This window comes from Prunus avium, chromosome 6, assembly GCF_965620075.1.
Source record: "Prunus avium chromosome 6, drPruAviu1.hap1.1, whole genome shotgun sequence".
Classification (NCBI taxonomy): Eukaryota; Viridiplantae; Streptophyta; class Magnoliopsida; order Rosales; family Rosaceae; genus Prunus; species Prunus avium.
Genome location: NC_142289.1, coordinates 28,297,045 through 28,314,933, shown reverse-complemented (window position 1 = coordinate 28,314,933; position 17,889 = coordinate 28,297,045). Strand labels below are relative to the sequence as shown.

Here is a 17,889-nt window from a genome sequence, read left to right as displayed (position 1 = left end):
CTGTGGCTCTCAATGTATTCGTTTGTAATGCAGTTTTTAGATGCCGACAAATTGGCTTGCGTCCTGTTGTTTTTGAATGATTATGCCGCATGCCTTAATTGCTCTAGCAAAACCGGAAAAAAATAAAAAAAAAAAGGAAAAGAAAATATCATGTTTGGCATTCAGAGTTAATGAAGATTCTTCTCTATCTCTATATCTTCCCCTTCCTCAAGTTGTTGGTTCTTTGCAACTATCAAGATGGATTTATGATAATAATACAAATCATGGCTCAATATTGTCTTCACCAGAAAATGCCAATCAAAAGCCGGTTTCTACATCAGCAACGTGGGCTGAAATGTTCAATCCCAACATTTATAAGTTCACTAACAATGCGTTTAGATGAGGAAAATAAACTTGGGATTTTGACAAAAGTCAGAATTTTTAATTTGACATTAACCAATTTCCGTGTTTGGATAAAAAACCATAGAAATTTAGAAATTTTGCGTGGGAAAAAACATGGAATTTGAAGGTCATAAATCCGAACTTTAAATTATATCTAAAAGTTGTCTTTCTAAATTTCCAAGTGAGATTGAGTTTTTAAAAAGGATAACTTTAAAAATAAAGGTTAAATTTTGTATTTTAAATCTGTTACCCAAACAAAAAACTTTACAAATTCTAGAACATTAATTTCCGTCATTTTAAATTCCATAATTTATAAAGTCCTTTGTACTTTGAAATTTCCTTATCCAAACGTACTGTAAATAATGGTCAGAGCTCTTGTTCATTTTATTTGAGATAGTTCGACCCACCAAATGTGTCAGGATCAGATCAACAATTTTATTTTTATTTTTTTAAGAACTTGATAGATTAGCAATTGTAACCACCTTGTTCTCAGTAGCCTAAAATGTTTCAACTGACCTCTTATGGTCGACCACAGACACATCAGAACACCAATTCGGAGAACAATTTGTATTATATACTTATTCTTTTGTTTGTCATATTGTAATTTGATTTTTAATTTTTGTTCAATGATTGAACATGTGGGGTACGTACGAGGTGTTTTGCCCCTCTAGAAAGCTAAGGGCCGTTTGGTATACTATTTGAATTTATTTTTTAAAATTAAAAATAATTTTTGAGTCCAAAGTCCATAATTTGCGCATGGTAATGTTTTGCCCCTCTAGAAAGCTAAGGGCCGTTTGGTATACTATTTGAATTTATTTTTTAAAATTAAAAATAATTTTTGAGTCCAAAGTCCATAATTTGCGCATGGTAAAGCCCATTTTTCAAAAGCCCAACTAAAAAATAACTTAAAAAAGGCTACAACAAAATTGATGTTTGACAACCCTTTTTCTTCTCTCTCTACTCCCTGTCCCGTCTCTTTCTCTCGTCTCTCTCTGTCCTCCCTCTGTCCTCTCTATCTCTTTTCTCCCTCTCTCGTCTCTTTCTCTCCTCTCTCTCCTCAAAGAAGAGAAAGAACTTCTTGTGAAATGAAGATGTGGCCAATTGGAAATGAACACATGTCTAAACAATGAAAAATAATAATAATAAAAAACTTGTAAATTAACACCAGACCACCGCACATTTTCAAGAGGTCCTCTTCTTTCAAAGAGCCAAACATTATTTCTTCTTATGTTTAAATTGATTGAATAAATTATCAAATGACCATCTTCAAATTACAATAATTAATAAATAAATGTATAAAATTACCAAACTTAAAAATTAAACATATCAATGTCGATGGTTAGTAGCGCAGTTGGTTTGGTGCTCAAGTTCAACTCTCACCCAGGAGGTCCTGGGTTCTTGGCATCTAGTGTGGAAAAACTCCCCCTCCTCCCCTCCCTAACTAATGCTAAAAAAAAAAAGAAAAAGATTAAAGGTATCAATGTTGATTTACGCTTACTTAATTATAAGAACTAAAATCATAGTTTGGTCTAAAATTTTCAGTGGTTAACATGATTTTCAATTTGATTCATCTGAGCATGTGTTTAATTTCTACTGGAATTACGTTTTTGTTTTTAAGTCCAAGCGATAGTAATTGCTCGGTATTAATCTAATTTATGAAAAGAGGAGTGTGAACTTGGACATAAAGAAAGGGCAGACTCACTTACCTAACCAAGTTTAACATTATATGAATTGAGAAATTGATTTCTCAGTACGTCCACATCTTTGCCCTAATGAGAAATCAATTCCTTTATGCTCACTGGTTCCACCTCATATATGCCCTTTCCATTTTACCCACCAACCTCACTGGACAAACCTCCAATTGCTTTAAAAATCACACACTTCATCACCCAACACATGTCCACCTCACGAACCCTAAAATACGCATACTACTCCAAATCTTTTCTCTCATGAGAACTAAACCACACAAATATGAACCCAAAAGCTACCATGAGACGTAGATAACTCACTTGCCATACACCCCTATATTCATGACGTGTAATGTAAACCCCCACCCATTTTCTCTTTGGTTTTCCTTTCTTCCCACACCCTAACACAAACCCCAGCAAGCCTCCATAAAAACCCACACAGCCCCTCAACAGCTCTAGCCTCAAAATGAAGAGAACCAATTTCTCATTTCTGGAAGAAAATCCCAACAATATTATCAACATGGGCAGCCAACAGATTCCTGCTTTTTCCGGGAAAAGAACCAAACACCAGGACCCTAACAATCTTGTGGGATTTCAAAGCATGCAGCAGCCTGTAGAATTTCATGGTGATGGTGGTGATCATCAGGTGCACTACTTGTCGGGACGTGAGAGGCTGAAGAGGCACCAAGAGGAGGTGGCCGGCCGTGTGGCTATCCCCGATTCATGGGATCAGGAGGAGCTGCTCAAGGATTGGATCGATTATTCTCCGTTTGATGCGCTGTTGGTTCCAAAAGGACTCACTTCAGCTCGTGAAGCACTTGCCATGGAGGGACGTCGAGCAAGTGGTTCTCAAGGAGTGCTGAGAATAGAGAGTAGGTGTTGAAAAAGTACTTAAAATTTTTGGGCATTTTATTTTATAATTTAGACAGTAAATCAGAATCACCATTTTCTTTAATTTCTAAGTTTGTGTAATAAAAGGAATGTCTATAGCTATGATATATATCTTTCCCAGTACAAGGTAGCTATGACATATGTGTATGAATAAAGAAAAACAAAGATATGCATGGAATTCTGGAATATATAGTACTGTGTTATATGTACATATGATGTTATTAGAGAGAAATACTCTCTCCTGTTTTTTGGGGGAAATTGAAATACTCAAAATAAATACTTTCTTACTTATCATGTGAGTCTAGCTTGTTTGAAACTAAATATTATAGGTGAATTCTTGTTTGCATCTGCAACTTAGATTCATCAAGAGATTACGTATCTTCCATTTTGGGCTCGTTTGGTTCGCAAATTAAACTTCCTTGGAATAAACTTCCCTTTATATACTTGAATATTTTAAATGATGTACATCTTAAATTGTTTTTCTTTTTCTAGGTTCAGCCTCCAACGTAATCATGGATCTATATAGAGAATCATCTTTGCTAATGGGTGTAAAAGAGTTCAGATCGAAGTAAAGAAAAAATATAAGCTACAAAAAAAGAAATTAAATTTATTTAAACATATTGGGTGTAAAGAGTTAAGATCGGTGTGAGGAGTGTGAAAATTAATTAACATTTCTAAGTTGAGTTCAAAACAAAGGGTTAATTAACAATTAACATTTGCGTGGGAGTTGTAATATTGTCACTTAACATAGTTATATGCAAGGTCTAAAATATTTATAATATCGACGAAATCATGGATCTATATAGAGAATCATCTTTGCTAATGGGTTTAAAGGAGTTCTGATCAAAGTACAGAAAAAATATAAGCTATACAAAAAGAAATTAAATTTATTTAAACATAATGGGTGTAAAAAGTTAAGATCGGTGTGAGGAGTGTGAAAATTAATTAACATTTCTAAGTTAAGTTCAAAACAAAGGGTTAATTAACAATTAACATTAGCGTGGGAGTTGTAATATTGTCACTTAATATGGTTATATGCAAGGTCTAAAATATCTATAATATCGACAAAATATTGAGGATATTATCGTTTTTTCGGGTTTAGGATATTTTGGAAGATATACACATATTGTATAATTATCAATAATATCGAAAAATATTGATGTCGATGATTTCTCACACGCTTCAACAACATTTGGCCAAAATGTCGCAATAATATCGATAAATATCGAAAATATCGCTATATGGACTACGTCAACCCAGTGGCGGATCTAGGAATTTTTCAGGGAAGGGGCAATGTTTAAAATGCTAAAACATCAGAAAAAATAATAATAATAACCAAATAACCTTACAATTTAAATAATACTAATATTATTCATAATTAAAATAAATAAGAGTTTTACGTCTAAGCCTAATCGACTATAGTCTATTTTTTATATAAATTAAATGCACAAAATTCATGTTACACAATTATTTACCAAAATTAATATCAAATATGAACAAAATGCATGTGAATTACACAATTAGTCTATCAAAATTCATATGAAATCATCCATTAATCTAACCAAAATCAATACCAATTAATCTAACCCAAAGTACATGTGATTTGGAGGTCACAAGATAAAAGTAGATGTGATTATGAGTTTGGGGTATTTTTCGGTGAATTTTTTGGAGCACATATGAATTTTTAATGAATTTCTAAATTTGGTCTAATTAAAATTTGACACATGGCGCCCTGATAGTGGACCACATTAAAAAGGAATGCAAGTTGAGAAGCACAGGATTCTAACTACAAACAAGAGTCATCTTCTTCTTCGACTGGTTGTGTCTGCAACTTAAGTGAAATTTTTTCAAAATCTTCTAAAATCTATAACTTTGGTTGTGGAGGTCCAATTAATGAACCGTTTTCTCCTACGTGATCGTGAGATCGAGCTCAACAATCTAAGGTAAATATTCAGGGTCTCACACAGCAGCAACAAAACAGCCTCTTTGAGGCTTTTCATCGAACACTTGGTGGGCACAAGCAAAGGGGCAAATTCCTGCATCTCCAACGCATTTTCCGGCGAGAGGAGGTGCACCTGCACCTCCTTGCGCCTCTGTGGGTCCGCCACTGCGTCAACCAATCTCGGATCCACATGGGTGGCATGTCATGCAAAACTATTTTGGGGATTTATCATTTGATGACTATTCACAATACACTTACTTTACACATAGAGAGGATGAAGACAGTAAAAAATTTGAACCTCATAGGAACTCTATGTGGTACTTAATTAGTCACTCATGTATCTTACCATACAATGTATAAAGTATAAAAAAAATTATAGTAAATCATTATAAAAAAATTATTATGGCGTGTTTAATATTCTTTCATTAATTATTGCATATTTTATACACTTGAAGTGTTTGTCAGCTTGCTATATAATGAACTTAAATCAGTTAAACCCATCATGCAAAGCATTTCCTTCCAATTTTTTTGAGATAAACTAATAGATAATTGACTAAATAAACATCCTCCAAAGTTTCAATAAAAAATTTCAAGTTTTTCTTACAATTGCCGTGGTTTTTATTCAATTTTTACCAATATCGATAGTTTTCCGATATTTATATCAAAATTTCCATATTTTTGGACCACTGATATTTCCGAAACCATCGATATTTTAGAACTTGGTTATATGCAATGTCTATGAAAAAATTAAAGGAAAAATGAGTGGGGGATATGACTATTTTGGAGAGCTAATAATAATTTTCGTTAATTAAAACAATATATAAGGTGAAGCTTCTAGTACTTTAATCCAAAAATGTGGCCAAGAGAGACTTTTGTAATTTGAACAAGAAGAAGAGAGACAGGCAGACAGACGTTCTATGAATCTATGATGCCTCATTTTGAACGAATATATATATAATGTGCAAACAAGCCTCTAGGATAACCTTAAAAAATTGCACACTACTTAAAAGTCAGTTAAATTCTCTAGCTTGAAAAGTAAAGAAATGAAGATGCAGATTATGGCAAAGGTTAAATTGACTACTCTTTGTTAAGAGCCTATAGGTAGAACTTGCCTCTAAAAATTGACTTGTAATGGAACGGTGTTCGAGAGCTCTTAAATCACTGTAAGATATACTATTTTTCCAATGTGGGATCTTGAGTCCTAACACTTACTAGACTAAGAAAAGGGTTTGCATTAAAACTAACGAGAAATCGATGCAATTAACTTGTAGCCTGGATGATAGTGTTCTCGAATTGAACACTTGATTGTATAAGTCGAACAACACTTCAATATTATTGAGACTAAACAAATAGTAACGTTTTCCATATTTATTGTTGTTAATGCAAAGTTATCATAACACAAGTTGCAATGTGGTTGTCTATTTCTAAGAAACGCAAAAATTGTTTTCTTAAGAGGTCTCAAATTTCAATCTTTCTTCTCCTATTACAAAAAAAAATATTATAGGTGATCCATTTGGCCTTCAATAGACAGGCTTTGATGGAATTGAGATTTATGCCGTTGAGACTGAGTTACGCATTAAATTGAAACTCCATATGTTAAGACTAAGCCCAATTGAATTGAAAGTTGCCCATAACATAAATATACTTCAAAAAAATTAAATTTAATGATTCTTTATGACTTGGTATATAAACATTTTTATTGTACAAATAATTGAAAAAGTTTTTTTTTTCTTTGGTCAATAAATAATTGAAAAGGTTGATTCCCAAAATCGTGTGAAAATTATAAATTAGTTCTTAGATGAAATCCAGTCCAAACTCAACAAACAGTTTTTAGATCAAATCTAAGCCCAAATGAAGGAGCCGAGATTGGTTCCACGGGAATCCAAGATCCAAGTTGAGCAAACTTTGACCCGGCCCAATCCATCCACAAATCAGACACGTGGATAATCATTTCATTAGGGTTTATCAGTCACCACCTCACAATCTTCTGTTTCTTATATTAAGCTCCCTTAGCCGCCAGAAACCCCTAACGAGGGCTTCCTCTACTCTCAGGTATTTCGTCTCTCTCTCGCTCTTCCTCTGTGCCATATCTCATTTCTGAATTCGCCTTCAGTGTTTTTCTTATTTAGATCTTCCGGTCGAATTCGTAGATCTTTAATTCTCTGTTTGTTTCCCGAGAAAAGCACAAAATTTGCAATTTTTTATTCTGTTAGATTTGGTTCAATTTTTTTTTTTTTGTGTTGGTGTTTTCATTATTTATGTTTGTTTGGATTCTTCAATTAATCATTGAGGCTTCATTTGCAGATTCTTTGTTTGGTCAGACAGCTTAAGATTCAACCATGAGGTATGTTTATTTACAGTTTTGTATTATAATTGGGATTTTTTTGCTGTAATTAATTGATTGGTGTCATATAGCTCTTTGAAAGATTGTGTATTTTTTATTTAGCTTCTCCAATGTTGAGAAGATTAATTGTTTCCTGTATTGTTTATACCTACTTGGAGTGTTGTTCTAAAGTTGCTGGAATCTGTGTAGTTTATTGTTTGATTGAAAACTTTATTCTGGAGTCTAAATTAGACAAGGATTAGTTGTTTTCATATAGTTTTAATTTGGCTGTGGATCGGGGTTTGTAGGCTACAGTGTTTTTTCCTTTTTTCGAGTTTTCTAGATACAATTCAATGCATAGATCTTAAATGTATTTCACGTGTTTTAAGTGATTGTTCAGTGAAAAGTTATGGTTATGTGGGTGTACATTCCTGTAGTTAGAACTCGTTGACTTTGATTTGAGTATCACTATATACAAAAGCCATAACTGATCTAGTGTATGACAGTGTCTATTGATTAGAATTAATGCATTTATGTATGACATGCCAAATGGATGTTATTGGGTGTTACCATTTCATCATTTCTGACTTTTTCTATGTCTCCACAGTAAACTTCAGAGTGATACTCTCAGAGAGGGTATTTCCATCATCATGGCTGCGTCCAAGGAAAAAAACCGCAAGTTCACTGAGACCATCGAACTTCAGATTGGGCTGAAAAATTATGATCCCCAAAAAGACAAACGTTTCAGTGGTTCTGTTAGGTTGCCGCACATCCCTCGTCCAAAGATGAAGGTTTGCATGCTTGGAGATGCTCAGCATGTTGAAGAGGTAATGTTTGTTCCACTCGGTAAAGAATTCAAAGAAGATTAAATTTTAGGGAATGCCTTTATAGAACTGTTCTGTGTTTTTATTCCAAATTCTTCCAGAATTTTCAAAGTTTAATTCTTGTACACCTGCACCATTAAAATTTCAAACTTTAATTCTTCTTTATTGATTTAATTACAGGCTGAAAAGATAGGGTTGGATTATATGGATGTTGAGGGGCTGAAGAAGCTAAACAAGAACAAGAAATTGGTTAAGAAACTGGCCAAGAAATACCATGCCTTTTTGGCATCAGAAGCTGTTATTAAGCAGATTCCCCGTCTTTTGGGTCCTGGTCTCAACAAGGCAGGTGTGTATCTAATCCAGTCTACAGAAGGGGTCTAGGATAATTGGTGCTTGCTTTGTTACTTTTAATTTATGCTTTGTATGGATTGTTGAATTAGAGCCCTTCAGATTTCTTTTTGTCTCTTGTTTTGGTGTTAAAAAATTTGTGATCGGGTTTTTCATGAAAGTGTACAAATGAATTTTCTTTTAGAGTACTGATGTTTTCTTTCGGTGTGTGAACTGTAGTGGCATCTGCTTTTCTTGTTTTACTAATGCTTGTATGCGATGTAGGAAAATTTCCAACCCTGGTTACTCACCAAGAATCGCTTGAGTCTAAGGTTGCCGAGACAAAAGCAACCATTAAGTTCCAACTGAAGAAGGTTCTTTGCATGGGAGTTGCTGTAGGGAATGCCTCCATGGAGGAGAAACAGATCTTCCAAAATGTGCAATTAAGTGTCAACTTCCTTGTTTCACTTTTGAAGAAAAATTGGCAAAATGTAAGTAATACAGTTTTCGTGAAAAGAATATTTGTTTCTGTTACGAAGCTTGAAATTCTCGTATTGCATTTTGTTAAACTAGTTCTTTCAAAATGTTATCAAGCCGGTAGTGTGCTGTTTACTATTTGAACATCTTGCAGTAACATCGTCTAATTTATTATATTTAAATTTTTTTTTATCAGGTCAAGTGCTTGAACCTGAAGACTACTATGGGGAAGCCATATCGCATCTATTAAGAAGTCATTTACTTATTTTTGGAGTTTTGTAGGTGGAGGTTGTGGAAAGCCTGATACTTAATAGGAATTGTGTTTTTATCTGAATGGTCAAGTTTTCGTGTTTGTTGGCTGTTTTACTTTGTTTGATGGTTATCAACATTGTTATGGTAGACTTGATATCTAAATCTTTCGGCATGAGCATATCTTTTGCATCAGCATGTCATAAGTGGAAAATGCGTGCAAATATACTGCTTTGCTGATTGTAACATATCTTGCGTCTGATAGCCATGCGTTGCATAATTCGACCGGAAAAAGAGGGCTTTCGGTAGTAGTGTTTTAGAGCATAAAAAGTTGGGGGTTGGTAAAAGCTATAATACTTGGTGATGCCCGAACCCTTTTTATACTGTTACGTTACATATGCATGACTAAATATTGGAGCCGCCTCCTGCCTTAAACTAGCAGTAAGACCACGAAAGGGAACACCAAAAAAACTGGAGCTCAAGGGATATCCAAATTTCCAACTCCTCAGGAGAGTTAAAACCCATTCTATATCCATTGGAGATGAAGAGGTAGGTGGGCAGCACTTCCTCCTCTGGAGACGAATCCAGTTCTTACGGATGTAAACTCAATCGATCGGAGACAGGTATGCATCTGTTCTGGCAGCGACCTGAATTTCTTAGCAACAGGGGAAAGAAAAACGAAGTCTGTAGAGAAGAGAATATAGCCACAAGTGAGATTGAAATCAGTGCCCAAATTAGAGCTATCCATCTGCAACTAGATTTTCAATGACAATCACTGCTTCGTTCATTCAAATGGTCTAACTTGTTCCATGATGAAGAAATCAACTTGAGAAACCTGTCCAAATGTGAATAGCAAATTTGGTAAGAGTGATCAGTACCAGGATTTGAATAACGCATTTTGATGCTTGAAGAAACCGATAGCTAAAAACCTCTAAATGCGTGTAAGTCGACTGAAATGCAAGGATGGAAGAAATTAAACCCAAAACATAACATGTGGTTGAAAACAAAATCATCAAATTTGTAAACACATTTGAAATCTTGACATGTGCCAAAATGTTCAACAAATATTCTTTGGCAAAATGTGTGCCACAATTCCTTTTAGTAAAAAGCATTCTTGCAAAAACTAAGAGAACGTGGCATGTTGTGAAGAGTATAAATTAACAAGTTCATTATGCTGTTGCATATGAATAAACAGATGCATTAAGAACTTATCAATCACAATATTATGATGAGAACATGCGAGTCATCTAGGGTTAGTTTTCAGACAGATCGGATCGGAATCAAAGGATTCCAATTCCAATCCGAAAAATTTCAGAATTTCAACATCCATTCTAATTAGGAAAACACGGAATTTTCGAAATTGTCGAAATTTTTTGAAAGTTACATATTTCGGATTTTTTGTGTGGAAAATTTCGGAAAATAGTTGAAAATTTTGAACATGTTCAACTATTTAAAATATTTAATTGGCTCAAAATTGAAAAATCATACAAAAAGGTCAAAAAACTATTATATGTTGTTATCCTTTTTGAAATTACTCGTCTATGTCTATTTGGTCATTTAGTCAATTTTAAGCCAACGTAAAATTAGTCATTTTTTGTAATATAAGCTTCATACCCCAATATATTTCAGAATTCGGAAGTTTTCATAATCTTGAGATACATTCTAATTTCATTTTTTGAGATACATTCTAATTTCGTTTTTTTCTTCAAAATTTTCAGATTTCGAAACTTTCAGATGTTGGAATTGATTTGAACTCACAAAAATCGGAAATTTTCAAATCGAAATCGAAAATTCCAATCCATCTTGCATCTTCAGTCATTTGCAACAAATATCCTCATGGATAGTAAAATCCTTTTATGATAGTTTATGTAGTCCCAATAAACATAGATCCATAAAAATAAACAAAGATTCTAACAAGTGAAGTGGTAGACAATCTGAATGTATGTTTGAAGCAGAAATATAGTCTTCCTCACTATTCAGTATGTATGACTACAATGGAGATAGCATAAAACCGTGTGACTGCTAGTGAGTGTGACCTTACTTATATACTATGTCAATTAGGTTTCCCACCCATCATGAAAAAATCTAATCCCAACACAAGTAGGAATAATCCAAGCCTAATAATAAGAACCCATCATGTAATTGATATTGAGTCCACCTATTATATGATAACAAGCCCAAATCATATTTCCCATTAATATATCATTTACCAATGGGTAGCACACAACAATCCCATATACTAATGATGGAGCCCGAAAGCTCTTACAATTTATAAAGATTTTACCTCTTTTGGAATAGCTCAAAAATACTAAACAATCACCATGAATCATAAACTAAAGAAAAGGGAGGCATGAATCTATTGGGAGGAGATAATCTTTAGATTCATTTATAAAGTTAAGCGGATAATATTAAATGAATATAAACACATTATAGAAACAGTTGAGAGGAAATCAGGATTAAGAGAACACATTCATCAAGGATACACTACTTAAATTAAATCTAGAAGTAAGCACTTTGAAATTCACTACTGAAACACAGACTGCAAAACTAAGTAGCATATAAAGAATCAAATAGTTAAGATTGTTGTAAAGTCTTGAGTGGAGCCTACACATTTGGAAAAAATGAAGAATATAATGATGAAAGTATTGTGGAAGTGGAAGATGATTACACACATTCACGGGAGGCAATAACCTTTGCCTACAAAATTAGGTTTCCTCCTCATTTGTAATATATAGAAAATGACTCAATGAAAACATCAGATTTCTATGCTTTCTCTATATCTCAATTCTCTCTTCAATTTCTTTAGTTTTATAACACGTTATCAGCACGAGTTTCTCCCAACTACCAGCTGAGTCCTTCTAATCAACACCAGAACAGACCACCTTGCAAAAACTCAAGCAGAGGCTTGGTGGGATTTTCTTTTGCTAACCCACTTCACAAATTCAAGAACCAGACTTGGTTCACAAAACTTCTCATGGGTCTTCAGTTCTTCTCCATCTCCTAGTGGGCCCTGAGCATAATTCAAGCTTCTCATACTACCACTACTACTTCGTCTTCTTCTTGTATTAATTCAAATTTCAAACTGAATTAACCAAGAAAGCCTCAACCTTTTCATCAGCTTCAGAGCAAATGCGCCAACTTGCTCTGCTTCATAAAGACTCAACCAGCCAAAATTGAAGCCAACCCATTTGAGGAAACAAACACCCACTACTTCACCATCAGCTGCAACTCCCACTAAGCACAAGTCTCCGGCAGCTGCTCCCACTCCAGATTTGGACAGCCCGCCTGTGCCTCCGGCTGAGGCCCCTGGAGCAGCGAGCCTCGAGGCTTCAACCCCTGGTCCTTCTGTAGCTCACGATCAGCAAGCACGGCGCCGATTCCCCCAATAGATGCAGCCCCTCTTGCTTCATAATTGCCAGCGCCTTGGTCTCTGCCAAGTTCATGGATGACAACAAGTACTGATGGGAAAAAGAAGATGCATGGTGGCTTTACTTGGACTTTGCTTGCGATATGAAAAAAAAAAAAAAAAATTGATCAGAAAAACAACACCAAAAGGGGATAAGTTCTTTGCCTCTCACTTTATCTCTTCCATTAATTATATTATTATAATATTTGCACAATTTAATACTTAACTAACATTCAAAGCTAGTGTAGATTGCAGGTGGAAAGAAGAAAAGCCAACGTGATATATCTAGCTTTCCACTAACATATTGGTATAATAATATTATATTATTTATAGAAAATTTGGCAAAAGTCCAATTATAAAGAGAGATTTTGGGTGCAATCCACGCAGAAATTGTTGTTGATCCAAGTCCTTTGACTTTTGTGCCACATAAAATTACATGCCTATTTCAATTTATTGATATTTACTTTTTTGTATTTTTTATTTTTTGTTCCAGTTATGCACCTAAAACATAAATAAGGTAAATTATGAATTCCTAAAACTGGTAAGTTATTGATTTGTAGGATATTAATTATCATATTTGATTTGAATTTAATTGCAAATCTATTTATTGAATTCTGAAATTTTCCCAAGGTATACCGACATCAAAATTTGTAATAAGAGTTCATAAAAACTTCATACCTTAACAATAGGTAAGGTACCTATGCATACATCTCGTATGCAGTATGCAGGTAATTAAACCCATAAATTACCTTTGGTCTAGGTAATTAAATCCATAAATTACCTCTAATCTAGGTAGTTATACCCTCTAGCCCAGCTAATTGAACTCATATAATATCTTGGTATGGATCTTTAAACTCAAATGAGATAAAAACCCATACAAAATTTCTTTGGGAAAAAAAAAAAAAACTATTACATGGAAGACATGTACGTATGTATATAAATATGAATCTCCAGAAAAAACTGCTTAAGAAAACTCAAGAAAAAACACTTACCTGTAAGGTAGGTACATATATACCTGTATGTATTAACATTATTTACCTGTATGTTAGGTACATAATTTAATGTGGGTGTTTGTTTGATCGATTGGTATAATATGTGAGTCTTTACTTTTTATTGATTAAATTGTATTTTATCTATATATTAGGAATATTATAAAGGAAAAAAAATTCAAAATTCAAAATTTGGAATTCAATTTCAAGGAAATAATGCATTAAATTTAGATTTTCAATGTGTTTTCCTTATTTACCTTAAAGGGTAAAATCGACACAACAAAAAAGTAATAAATGTTAAAGGACCTACATCTAAAACCAAAAACACGAGGACTAGACCCAATGACAGCTAATCGTTTTGGACTTAGATCTAAGAACCCCTATTATTTAATTGTGGTGTTGATAAGAACCTACCGATGATTGCCTTTACTTTATCCATATATATAGTAATTCTATGGACGGTTTCACCTCCTATATTTTTAGTGGTGGTTCTATCCCCACATTTACTTTATTTACTGTATGGTGTAGGTTCATTACCCGTACAATTTATTTACTGTATGGTGTAGGTTTATTACCCATACAACAATATTTATTTAAAAATGTGGCGCGGGTTTATCGTCCACACAACTGCCTTTATTTTTTTATGGAGCAGAATTAGTGCCCATACCAGCGCATTTACTTTATCGCACATTTACTTTATTATTTAAAGTATGGTGCGGGATTAACGTCCATACATGAGGCAATTTAATTTATGAATTTATTTTACCACACATTTACATTTATTTAAAGAATGGTGTGGGTTTATCGTCCATACTAGCAATTTATTTACCAGCAATTTATTTACAAGCAATTTATTTTATGAATTAATTGTGCAGTATGATGAGTTTTTCCAGCATACAGAGATCAGGACCAGAAGTTCCTTGATCCTCATCATACAACTACATCAGGACGATGATAATGATATGAGAGCTTGCAGTCTCTCCGGTACTATATTTGTAAACAAGAGATCGGACTAGAAGATCATTGATCCTTGACTTGTAAATAAGGACCTGGAGTCCCTTGATAATGTAACTGTACCATATTGGTTAATAGTGCCATACACATAAATAGTAACTGTATTGGCAAATGTACTGTACACTTGAATAAGACACGAATTCATGACTCGATGAATAGTACTGTATACATGAATAGTGACGTATACATTAATATTAACCATTTTGGGTAAACTGTCACTATATACAAAAGGGAACTTGTAGTTCCTTAAACTCATGGATGATCAATTAAATGAGATGTCAAAAGTTCCTCAAAACATGGACAATTATGTAAGGACCTAAAGTTCCGAAATATGTACATGAAATTATAAAAATGTCCACACCATGAGAATATGTGATTTTGGCATGCAGTTCAAAATCTGACAATATTGAGAACCTGAAGTTCCAATAATTAAATGGACAACTCTTGAGGTATTATTGCAAAATGTGGAACACCACATATCTCTTTGGCATAAGAAAATAATTTGATAAAGTTCGATTCTGTTACAATCGACACCTCAAGAAAGAAATATATTTTGTGAATTCCGGTTATTAAGAATACACCGTGAAATGGATAATATCAGGATAAACCTCAAAGGATGAATTAAGGCTCTCCACATATTTTGTTATCTTATATGATTTGGGCCGGAAGCCCATGGATCCAAATATATGAGAGATTCTGAACCTGAAGTTTTGGGTGTATAGTAGTTAATGCTCTTCACTACTATATTGCAATATTATCATGGCTTTTACTCAATTCATATTTCGTGCCCATTTGAAAAGGGCAAATAAATTCTGAGGTCGTGTTTTAGCCCGAGGCAAAAGTTCCAGACTCACATGCATTGAAATATGTAACTTGAGAGATTTGTTGTGGTTATTTGAACCTATAAGGCACAAGGTTCCAAACCGTCATTTTGAAAAGACGTAAAAAACCACAGGTGCAAGTTTAAGAATTTGCCCAATTATTATAACAGAAAAGGAGCATACAACAGATAGATTTTCTTCACCTGCAAGAAAGGAGCAGGCTCTATAAAATCTATAAAATTCCATTATGTTCTGGAAGCCTCTGCAGGAAGAGGACGATGCCTCTTAAGCTTAGCCATGAGCCTCTCATAGTCTTCCAGAATCTTTTCATTGGAAATCTACAGCATGTCAAGCCTTGTCTGCGTATCAGCGGAGTATGAACTCACTAGTTTCAACAATGCATTATTCTCTTCTTTAAGTTTCTCAACCTCCTGTTGAGACTCATGAAGTTTTCTCTGAAGAGACGAATTTTCAGTGTTCAGCTCCTGAATCTCGTTTGCTCTAACACACAAACGACTAGCCAAGTTAGAAACAGAAGCAGCACTCTGAATGCTAAAAGCCAGTGAGTCATCAATGGCCTCTTCTTCAGACCTCCATGTTAACAACATGTCATCCATAGGAATAAGGAAATTCCTAGCTACTGTGACAGTAGTCGAATCATTCATCATCACAGAATCATTAACCGTGAGATGACGGTTTTGGGATACAAAGGATGGCCGCCAGACTTTGGCATCATAGGTTGTTTTGGGATCAACATTTAAATCGAAATGTTTTGGGCGAGAAGAAGAGGAAGCCATTTTAAGAAGGTTTTTGGGGAAAGTCTTAGAAAAGCTGAATTTTCAGAAAATGAAAAGGAGTTGAGTTGAAACGCAGTTACTCCAATCAGATGTTGCACAGGCAATATCTATAGGCGGAAATGTGGCACCGTTTCCAGGATCCCAATATTTCCCCGGATCCCCATATTCTCATTTTCTTTCCCAGGTTCCAAAACTTCACGCGGCCTCCATTAATGTCTGTCGGCACTTTCGGCGTTTTCAGGATTATTTTCGTCAAATCCAATCTTGCTTTGCGGATTTCACGGAGCTACTTTTTCAAAAGCACGCTAAGAACCTCGCAAATTTATGTGGTTAATTTGAAATTCACCGGACTTACTTATTCCTCTTATTTGTGTATAAATATGTTACTAACAAAATTTTCTTTGCAGAATACATCCAGTTTTCTCCAGCTTTCTCCATATCTAGTGATGCAATATCCACTTGTTTTTCTTATCAGTGAGCACTCGATGTGCTTGAGAAGCGAGACTATCTCTGATCATCCATTCAGGAAGTGAGACTATCCCTGATTATGTTTCTGCAAGATCAGGGAACTGTAAGGATGGCCATATGCTCTGATCTCCTGAAGTTCTCCTAGGCTAGGAGAAATGAGAGTTTGTTGTCTGCTCCCACCAGCTTCCTTCTTTGATTGCTTACCTTACCTTGCAATCAATATCACAATTTTTGTATCTTTTCTTTCTTTTTATATCTCTTTGTTCATAAGGGATTTTATTTCCTTAGAATGAACATCCGAAGAAAGAATCCATGTAGTGATCCTAACACTGAGGGTTATATTTTTGACAGAGATAGAAGGATTGTGATTTTTGCTCTTGCAGGATATAACTAGATCATCAAGCGTCATATTATATTTGCAGAGCCGATACGAGCTTGAATGATACTTGAGAAAAGTTTCTCCCACCTAAGGATGTAAGAAATACTTGTGTTATTTCATGCTTGTACTCTTATTTTGATATTTTGCACTACATCCTTAAAGGTAACCTAAAGGGGAGACAAGACCGTTCTAGAAGAACGCCATGCAAAGAACCATCTCAGAAGAACGACTTGTATTATGACCATTCCAGTAGAATGGCTTGTATCATTCTAATATGTATCCATGAATTATTAATGCAAATTTCACAGATTGCAAGTTGGATACATTGACAATACACTGCACAGATTAAAGTCCCATAAGGGCAGAACATGGGTATAGCAGTGATCAATATGATGCACGCCTGTTGCGTAGCAAATGATATGGATTGAAGTCCCAGAAGGACAATCATTTAACATGTCAATATTAATACGGTGCACGCCTAATGCGTAGCAAATTATATGATTTAAAGTCCCAGAAGGACAATTGATTCACATGTATGTATTAATCTGTGGCATGCCTGCAGCATGACAGATATATGGGTTCTAAATGTTCCAACTCCCTAAATGGAGATTATCCACGCCCTACTGTAAAATAACGCTCCATTGGAGGTTATAATCCACATTCTCACACAATAAAAGCCCCCTGAAGTGGCTTGGGTACCCAAAAGCAAAGAAATGCTTATAATTGATGCATGCGCATGCACATGAGAATGGTGGGATCATGAATTGATGAATAACAACTTTTGGTTTTGGAGTAGCTACTCAAATCATCAATGGGCTGTGTTGATTGGAACCACGTTCTATTATTAAATGTCGACAATATCATTGGCCAAAATGGAAAGAGGAAATTCCATTACAGATGAGAATGAACGTAA

General features: G+C 34.5%; 1 protein-coding gene across 1 annotated transcript; it reads left to right on the top strand.

Moving 5' to 3' along the window:
- The first annotated feature begins 6,846 nt into the window (after positions 1-6,846).
- Positions 6,847-9,283, top strand: LOC110769957 (large ribosomal subunit protein uL1). Its single transcript, XM_021974019.2, has 6 exons — positions 6,847-6,954; positions 7,207-7,246; positions 7,833-8,052; positions 8,230-8,395; positions 8,662-8,867; positions 9,050-9,283. Exons 2-6 carry the CDS (start codon positions 7,242-7,244, stop codon positions 9,101-9,103), a joined length of 651 nt encoding a protein of 216 aa, XP_021829711.1. The 5' UTR covers positions 6,847-6,954; positions 7,207-7,241; the 3' UTR covers positions 9,104-9,283.
- The last annotated feature ends 8,606 nt before the right edge of the window (positions 9,284-17,889 follow it).